The following is a 10091-nucleotide window of genomic DNA, read 5'->3' on the forward strand; positions in this document are numbered from 1 at the left end:
GTCCATTACAAGAATCCTATTGTTTACCCTGCTACTACAAACCAGCCTTGCAGGCTTTGCTGCCAGTTATTGTCTACAGCCTTTATGTCTCAAGAGCACCAATTGAAAAACAGACTACTAGTTTATTACAGGCATAAGAATTTTTGCGAGCCCCAAACAGATTTTCAGTAAGTAAGGAGAGGTATATAGAATTCTACAGATGCATTCAGTGTCCACTCTTGTTGCAGTTTAATCTGTGACAATATCATTGACCACAAAGGAAATGGTCATCCAAATTTATTTCCAGCTCAAAATGAGGAATTTTCCAACTTCCCCACCCTTGCACAGCTCCTGACTCTTTAAGACCCGGTTCTAGCTTAGCCCTTATTTTCTATCTTAACTAAATGGTTCTTTCACTGCATCATCTTTTCTCAGCCTCCGTAAGACAGTTTGTACGTATACTCTTTTGTTGGATACAAAGCCATTCAATCTCTGCAGTGCATTAATTATTTTATTGCCTATCAAATAATTCTTAACAATTAGCTATCGTCATTTCCATATATACAGATCACAGGCTCATCCCTGTGCCAGGGAATGGGGAACAGAGATGGCTTATTTTCCATCCTTACATCTTAGCTAGACACATGCCTCTCAAAGTACCCAAACATTTTCACCACATCTGTTTTGAGAAATATTCTGGTAGAAATAATCTGTTGTATTTTAAAAATAATTTTGCTGGGTCACAGACACTGTTTCTTCTTGCCAAAACCCTTGTGTGTCATGATCCTATACAGCAATTTAGTGATTTTTTTTTTTTTAAGTCAAAAAGTCATGTAGCTCGGCAATAAATGTTGTGGGGTGGGCTGGGGGAGCGGAGAGGTAGAAAAAAAAAAAACCTTCTAAGGGAATGTGAATCAAATGGGAACTTATATAAAATTATTTTATTGTATTAAAAAATAAACCAACTTGAAGTTAATCTGAAATTCAAAATAGATTATTTACCATGTTCTATTCATAACCATGATGGTATCCAGCCTTGCATCATTTGATATAAAAATAAATAAATAAATGTTACCCTCTGTCCCAGAATAGAGTGAGTTCTGATATGATTTTTTCATTCCTCTTTGCCTCCTTTCCAGGTGACGTCTGAAGAACTAAATAGTATAATTCAGAATATAATGACCTGGGTTGTGGCTACAGTGACCAGTATATTATATCCAGCCATCACAAAGTATGAAGAAAGGTTGCAAAATAATGCGTACACAGTGTCTGATGAGTCTGTCCTCTCTTCAGATAGTTCAAGTTTCTGTAGCACATGCAGTGAAGAGTTTATGTATAGAAGCTATACATCTGCAACAACTAAAACATTTCAGAGAGAGCCCTGTGCATTTGCAGTTGACAAATCAGTGAGGCGACCAACTTCACCTTTAAAACCACCGTCTGCACATGTGGGACGAGCAGTTGGAAATATATATCACATAAAAGGACAATCTATAACATCTGGATTCAAAAAGAATAAAACCGGCATGATATATGCATACCCTAAGCTAAGAAGTTGTAAATCTGATAGCCACCTTTTTGCATCATTTGAAACAGGCACAAAAAAATTTAAGGATGCTACCACTGAAACAGACGGCTTACAGAGTGTAGAATTTTCTGAGCAAAAAGCAAAAGCCATGAGTGAAATAAAGAATTTAAAGAATATTTTTGTTAATTTTAAATGTCACTTAAAAGCAGAAACTGAATTAATTTTAGAAAGAATTTTTAAAGAAATAATGTCTGACTTAACACAGGCCATTCCATCTATCTCTTCTATAACTGCTGAAGTGTTTGTTGATCAAAGCGAGCCTGATAAAACGGGTTTGCTCTCCAATGCTGATATCTCCTCAGTTGCTTCAGAGATTGTGGAAAATATGCTAGAGAAGCTCCAGTCTGCCATAGAGAAAAAATGTTTTGAGATGTTTTTACAAGAAGATTTGTCAGTCGACATAAAACCAAGCTTAACACCCAGTGGAGAATACCTCACTCCATCAATAGGAAAACCTTTAGAAGCTTCACTACCTTCACTGCCTATGAAATCCATGTGTGATATTGCAGAGGATATGGTGCATGCCATTTTACAAAAGTTTATGACTCTTGCACCTTGTAAGCCAGATGATCTTCCTCATCTAGGAGATCCAACTAAACTTTCCTATCAGCAACATATGACAAACCAAACATGTACATTCCTTGAAAAAGCTGACAAAAAGAAATGTAGTCTTGAAACTGATGAAGCTAATTTAACTCTTAAAGAAGAAATACAAAACTTAATATCAAATATTTGTTCACAGTCCTCTCTGGTTGGCTATATAGAAGAAGCAATCAGTGCTATAGTAGGGTACATATACCCTGAACTTAACAGTGAGAGGCTTATTGCCTCTGAAGAAACGGTAGGACTCCTTCAGCTACTCAATGATATCTTCACTCAGCTGCACCAGAAGCCATTAAAAGCAGATGGTAAAAAATGTAGACATTCTAGACTGAGTAATTTTTCTGACCCTGAAGGAAAGTACAGAGTAACTGGCACTAGGTTACCCAGCGGTGCTAGGTCTACAAAACCATTTCCACCTGTCAATGTTCCTGGCATGGTCCTTTATTCTGAAGATGATAATGAAGAAATAGACAAAATTGTAGAAAATGTGCTTGATTCATCTTTTAAAGAAGAAAAAGCAAAATCACAAAAACAGAATCCTGAGGATTGGTTTACAAAAGGAAAGACTTGTTTTGAATACAAAAGAAATAGCACACCACCCACAAAGCCCACCTCTCCAAGAAGCAAAGTTGTGTTTTATGATGGGGGATTAAAGACTGAGTTACCATGTTTTAATAATCAAGAAATTTTAAAGGAAAAGCCATGTCTGAAAGAAGACATTTTGATTTTCAGCCAAGATCAAAAGCATAAAATGCAAAAGGCTTCACAAAACATAATTAAAAGTATTTTAACAGAAATGTTCAAGGGCATATCTTCCATTCCTCCAGGTCACTTAGGCAGTGAAACTGGGAAAGAAGCTTCAGTTCTTGTTTCAGAAAAACCTCAAGGACTGTCACATCAAGAATGGATGGAACAGATGTTCTCTGTGTCAGAAATTCGTACAGTGGCCCGAGAAATAACAGATGCTGTGCTAAATATACTCCAGAAGGCATCCAGCTGCATGCCCAGTACCACAAAGAGCCCCAGTTCGTCATCAGTTCATCAAACTTCTCTAGATACTTCTGGTATACCCCACCTGGCCAAGGAAGCACCAAATACAAAGTCATTAAAAATATGGTTTGACAGTGAAAAGAAAATGAAATATTTATCTTCACTTGATTTCCCTCCTACAAAACCATCCCTGTTAAAATCTGAAGAAAGTGAACCTAAATTTATAGATGATCTGACTGATAAGATCATTAACATAGTTTTTAAAAGGCTGAAGTTACTCATTTATCCAAAATTGCAAATAGGCTCCAAATCTCCACTGGCAGAGCAATCTTCCCTACGATCTCAGCTTAGTACATACACAACTAAAGTGGTCAACATTGTTTTGCATGCCATCCAGGATGAATTGGAACTTGATAAGAAAAACAGCAACTTTCGCGAAGCAGACCACACCACATCCCCCGAAGGATTTTTTGCTGACACTGATAAATTAGAATCTCTTGTCTCAAGTCTTGATGATGACATTATGACATCTCCATTATTAACTTGGATTTGTGAAATACTATCAAGTGGACATCCAGATCAAAGCAGTATTTCACTCCCTTCCGATAAGTCAAGGCCTTCAACTTCATATGGCTCTGACAATGGTGAAAAACAAAACACTTTGCCTAGTAGGCAGGATAAAAAATCTTTTCAGCAATATTTGGCTACTCCATGTGCTCTCCATAGTGTCTCTAATGGAAAAGATCTCACAGAGAAGATGAGATTGCAAATAGTAGATAGGATTGGGGAAACACTATATGAAATGTTACTTAAGCTCATAGGAGTTCATCCTGACTGTCAGCCATCTTGTAGTAAGCTAAACAGAAAGATGAAAAATGAGAATCAGCAAAGGGCTACTGAATTGAAGTCTAATATTCAGCTTGTTTCCAAAACAATTTTGGAATATATCCTTGCAAAATTATGTAATATTGACATGGATAACAGTTTCATAAGTTCTGGAATTAAAGCTGTCTCAGAAGCTCCTTATATTGACAGCCTCTCATTTGCTTCGATTATTGAGGGAATTGCCAAATGCACGGACATAATCGCTAGCATAGTTTCCAGGATGATGGTTCAGAAGAGTAATGAAGAAGGGAGTAAAAATAAGGTAAAAAGTATTGCTCCTGTGTCTTCCCAAACAGGGAGGACAAAAGAAATACAGTCAAGTAAACTGAAATCTGTGGCTTCAGATATTCTTAATATGGTTTTTGCCAAACTGGAAGGATTTGCCAATGGAAATTTAGAAACTCTGGATTCTATTACTGATGGAAATAAAAATAGCAGTAAGATGGACTTAAAATGTGAAAGTGCCAATGTTTTCACAGACACACATGAAGAACTATTGCAATCTACTTTATACAAGCATGCAAAGAAGGTATCAAGTAGTATTTTAAAAGCTATTCAAACTGAATTAAATATGAACTCAGATTTGAAGACAAGCATAAAAACTCCACCACATGAGAATCAAATGCTTAAGAATATAGTCAATTTAATTTTAGAAGCAGTATCCCAAGGTATGTTTAATGAAACTGAATATGAAGAGAGAGGCATTGAAAATTATCGATACAGGCCAACCTATGGAAATTTCCTACCTGGAGGAGCTGAATCAGATTCATTTCTAGAAGATGCTGAAGATACAGAGAAAGAATTCACCAGAGAGAGAACATCACTAACAGAAGAAACTAAATCAGATTCTCTTAAACAATGGGTTCTAGAAAGAACCTTAAACAAAGTTGAAGTGAAACTCAAAGAACCACAGAAGTCTCCAGTCGTTCCCATCATAAGAAATATTTTGAATGAAATTTTTCAAGGTGCTTTGGTCAATCAATTAAATGTGCTTTCTCTCTCCCACTCTCCTTTAAATAACATTCTTCACAATATTGATGAACCAATCGCTCAAACATCTCAATTTTTAGATAAAATCATGGGCCCTTTAGTGTCTGAAGCAGATGTAACCATAGTGTCAGACGATGTTGTTAGAATTGTATTTCATAAACTTTATTCAGCTGCCATGACAGAGAGAAATGCAAGTAAAAACAGGTATAAAAACATCACCTTTTCAACCAATGTTTCTTTTCATGAACACACGTATGGAGAAAAGTCTTCTGTTACTGTGCTGGACAAGAATCCATGTACTGTTCAGTCCAGATTCAATGTTGACAAACAGGCCAACGTAAATGTACTTGAAGATATTGTACAGTCAATACTAACAAATCTAAAAACTTTTACTGCTCGCAAAGTAAAATCCCTTTTTTATCCCCAAATCAACTTCACAGTTCCAATGGCTTTACCTGTTCAGCAGGATAAAAATACATTAAGCAAAACATTATCAGCTGAAGATTCATGTTCTGATGATCGATTTTCTTGCTACTCAGTGGATCATATTACATCAGAACAGACCAACTCATGTCAACTCTCTTTAAATAAATTAAATACATATGCAACAGAAGTGGCCAGAAAAATTCTACAAGCAATCAAACATGAGTTAGATAAAGAAAGGGAAAGTCCTTTCGTAACTCATAACATTGTGGTTTCTGAAGGTATTGCAAGTCAAATTGTTACCACAGTATTAGATATTATATCGTCTAAAGGTAAATGTGACAGAAACACCTGTGACAAAGAGACGGATTCAGATCAGCAAGAAGGTATTATTGAAAAGATGTTTAGTAAAACTGAATATCGAAAAGTACTTCAGTTTCAAATACAAGATACCATTGAAGGTATCCTATGTGATATTTATGAAAAAACATTGTATCAAAATAATCTCTCATTTGCCACACCCACTCTGAAATGCAGCATAGCTGATAAACAGTCTGGAGCAAATTCTGAAATGTCCATTGAAGGTGCAAATAAGATTATTCCAAAACTTTCAGTTCCTAAATCAGATGCCATTTTGATATCCAATGATATAGTGGACATCGTTCTTCATAATCTCAGTTCTGCTGTCATGCTTGGCATAAATACAGAGGACCCTACTTCTACAAGATTGCCGCTTACCTTTTGTGATATGTTTTCACAAGCAGTGTGTCAGCGGCCTCCTCTCATGGAGTCAAAAAGTGAAAGAAAAACAGAGTGTTTTTCATCTTCAAAAAATCTGAAATCAGCTTATGCTGATGATAGTCAGATAACTGTAGTAGAGAAAGAATACACCAAGAAATCTGCGCCTGACCCATATGAGGAAAATGCTAACTTCATAACTAAAACTATTTTTAATCGGTTAGAATCTTTTGCCACAGAAAGAATAGATTCGTTAATTACTTTAGCTTTCCAGCCTAAAGAAAAGTTGTTCATTTGCCCGGAACTGGAAAATCATAAACAAGATGACAGCATCTTTCATGAATCAAGTCAAATGCAACCAAATCTGAGGGTTCTGAAAATATCAACTGAAAATATTCTCAGCCAAGAGCCTACAGGTTACACTTTTGCCAGTTACAGAGAAAAACTTGGATCCACAATTCATCTATCACAAACTAGTCTCAAGGAATATGCTGACATCATTGCCAGTGTCGTTTTGAAGCTTATTAAAAATGACTTAGACCTAGAAATCCAAAAGGTGTATCCGTATCAAAACAATATTTTATTCCAAGAAAACATCATTGTGAGTGAAACTGTCAATAGTATCTTAAAGATTTTATGTGATAAAAAATCTGTCAAAGAAATTAGTTTTTACTCAGAAAACATTCCTAACTCATTTTCACAATTAACTGTATCAAATGATATATTGCCAGGGCAAATAGAGCAGGAGGAAAACACCAAAGTCTCTCTGTTTTCCAAGAATCCATTAGAACAAAACCAAACAACACCGGAAAAGGAAAGCCAGATAAATGTTTTGGAAGACATATTTATGAGAAATGGAGAATCAAAACAAAAAACTGCACTACTCAGTGCAGTGGAAGAAGTTTTAAATAAAATATATCAAAGAATAATGGAGATTACAGGCCATTTGCTGCCATTTAATGAAATCCCCTACTTTGCATATAATTCTAAAATTAAAACATCAGACATAACACAAAAAAACTTTCTTCAATCACATATTAACAGTGTAGCAAATGACATAGTTGAAAGTGTTTTGGGAAAAATGTACTCTATAGTTGTGACATGCTTATGTGAAAGTAATAAAAAAGAAGAAGCATCTGACAACAATGATACCTTACCCAAGAAACCATCATTTCTTTCAGCCAGGCAAACTAAACAAGCAGGAAAACAAAGTACATCTTCTAGGTATGTGATACCACAGGTTTATCCTTATGCAAATAAAAAAAATGTCTCTCTATTGGAAAACAATGTTCTGCAATATTCATCACTGCAAGTAGCAAAGGATTTAGTTGAACTGGTTCTCAGTAAGATCACAAATTTTGCCTCATTTCATCTAGAAGAGACCCCTTCCGCTGAAGGTTGTTCTGATGAGTTGCAATCTCTAAGGCTACACAGTTTTAAAGAGAGCCCTAAGGGCAGCCCTCAGCCAGGTTTTAAAACAAATTTAAAAGCAAAATCAAAAGTTACTCCTTTGCCTAAATTTAGAACAAAATCACATCTAGGACCTAGTGGTGCTAAGGCCAAAAGGAAGACCAAGTTAAATCCTGTAGAGAAGACTCCAAAAGACAGCTGGTCCAAGACTGCCACTGAGCTGCCACACATCCTGTCAACAGGAGATGCACAAGTCTTACTGGAAACAAAATTGCCCACTTCAGAATTAAAAATGTATGCTAAGGATGTAATAAGTAATATCCTGGAAACAATTGTGAAAGAATTTGAAAAGGTGAACCAAATTAGAGCAATGGTAAAGGTGAAAGCATTACCATCTGATCAAATCATGGCAGCAAATAAAATAGTTACTACAGTTTTGCAAGGATTATATGCTATAAGTAATCACAATTTGGCTTATCGGATCAAATTCTCACATCTGGATGGTCACAAACTGTCACAGGGGAATATAGGCACAGGTTCTCTTGCCAAAACACAAGGATGCTTTTACTTGGAAAATGTTTCTTCACAGCTAGAACAGATTTTTCCGAAAGATGGTATATTTAAAAAAATATTTGACGAATGGCAAGCAGAAACAAATGACATGGAAAGTGAAAAATGTGAGCTATGGATGATAGCTGAAAATGTTTTGACCAAAATTTCAATAAAAGCAAAAGAATTAGGATATTCTCTTTCATTTTTAAATTCGCCACATCTTGAGGACTGTGAAAATGGGTTCCATAATAATTTTAAAGGAACTTCTACTAGAAGTGAAGATACCAAAGCACAAATTAATATGTTTGGAAAGGAAATTATTGAAATGCTATTTGAAAAATTACAGCTGTGCTTTTTGTCCCAGATGTCTACCCCAGATAGTAAAGAAACTCTAGCAAGGAGGAAACAACACATTGCTACTAAAAGTAAATACAGTTTTCCAACCAAGGATATCTTCAGCAGTGTGCCAATCTATAACATGAAGACAAAAGACCATATGTCTTTGGGCTCTAGCAAGCAAATTGTTCGAGAAATTGTAGAAAGAATTTTAAAAATGTTCGAGTCATTTGTAGACGTGCAGTTTAAACATATTTCTAAATATGAGTTTTCTGAAATAGTGAAAATGCCTATAGAAAACCTTTTTTCTGTCCAGCAGAGAGTATTAAGCAAAACGATGTTGCCAAAATTACAACCACTGAAAATGTTTTCTGATGAATCCAAGTCGAGTGATATTATTTCCAAGGAAAATACACAGAATGCTATTCTACAGGTTCATTCATTCCATTCAGAATTACATACATATGCTGTTAATCTCGTCAGTGACATGCTTGGTATAATTAAGAGCAAGATAGACAAAGAAATAAGCCAAGTAGAGCCATCTTCAAATAGCATATTGAACGAGAACATTGTAGCCAGTGAGATCATTGGCACACTAATAGACCAGTGTACTTATTTCAATGAGTCTCTGATCAGAAACCTTCCAATGGACAGTTCATTCCAAGGAGTGGAAAATATCTACATTGTTAATCAGCTTGAATTAGCAACGGATGTGAAAATGCCAATGTCAGAGTTAAAGGAAGTTAATTTGGGAAATAATCCTCCACAAATCAGTGTACCTGGTTTGGTGTTTTATTCCAAAGAAGATGTGAAAAAAAGATATAGGGTTTCATCAAATGTATCCTCATATGCCAGAGACACAATTAAAAGCACAGAGTCAATGGAAAGACCTGATTCAGAAAATACACCACTATGTCCTAGAAACAAAGTGAAAGACTACAGCCCAATGGAATCTAACTTCAGCCATTTTGATCCAGCCATGAAAGGACATAGCTCCCTTCCTGCAGGCAGTGTCTTACAAAAACTGATTAAGAAAGCAAATGAATCCACAGAAGAAGAATTAAAGCAAGTTTTGTCATTCATAGAAATGGGAAAAGGTGAAAATCCAAGTGTGTTTCATTATGAGACCCTAAAACCAGTTGTTGAGCCAGACCTAACTCAGATAACTGTTGCTCCACTGAAAATATGTTTAGCTGCAGAAAATATTGTCAATACTGTGTTGTCAAGCTATGGTTTCCCAAGTCAACCACACATAAATGAAAGCATGGAAACAATGAAACCATTTTTCATATCAAGGCAAAACCCTACAGGACAAGAGAATGAAGAGAAAAGTTTCCTGGGAATGTGTGATAAAAGAATCAGCTGTATACCTGAAGAGGAAGAAAAACCTGAAGCCAGCAGGGGAGATTGTTCTTTATTGCAAAAATGGGAAAATAAGGGGTACCCAAAGATACAGGCTCTGAAGGAACTTGAAGTCATTGCTTTTGCTGATTATGAACTGGGTCCAAATGAAATTAATTTAGTAGCAAGACATGTAACTACATGTGTGATCATACATTTCAAGAATTTCAAAACTAGAGGTAAGCAAAAGATAACT

The 10091-nt window shown here is 35.8% G+C and overlaps 1 protein-coding gene across 1 annotated transcript in view; it reads left to right on the forward strand.

Moving 5' to 3' along the window:
• The window catches only part of FSIP2 (fibrous sheath interacting protein 2), a gene marked incomplete at both ends in the record, with an annotated part of 80587 nt that overhangs the window by 37334 nt on the left and 33162 nt on the right, over positions 1-10091 (forward strand). The window contains 1 exon segment of the mRNA XM_081050774.1: positions 1119-10074. Within this exon segment, the coding sequence (XP_080906900.1) occupies positions 1119-10074 (8956 nt within the window).

The sequence above is a fragment of the Rhinolophus hipposideros genome (genome assembly GCF_964194185.1).
Source record: "Rhinolophus hipposideros genome assembly, chromosome: 6".
NCBI classification, from domain to species: Eukaryota; Metazoa; Chordata; class Mammalia; order Chiroptera; family Rhinolophidae; genus Rhinolophus; species Rhinolophus hipposideros.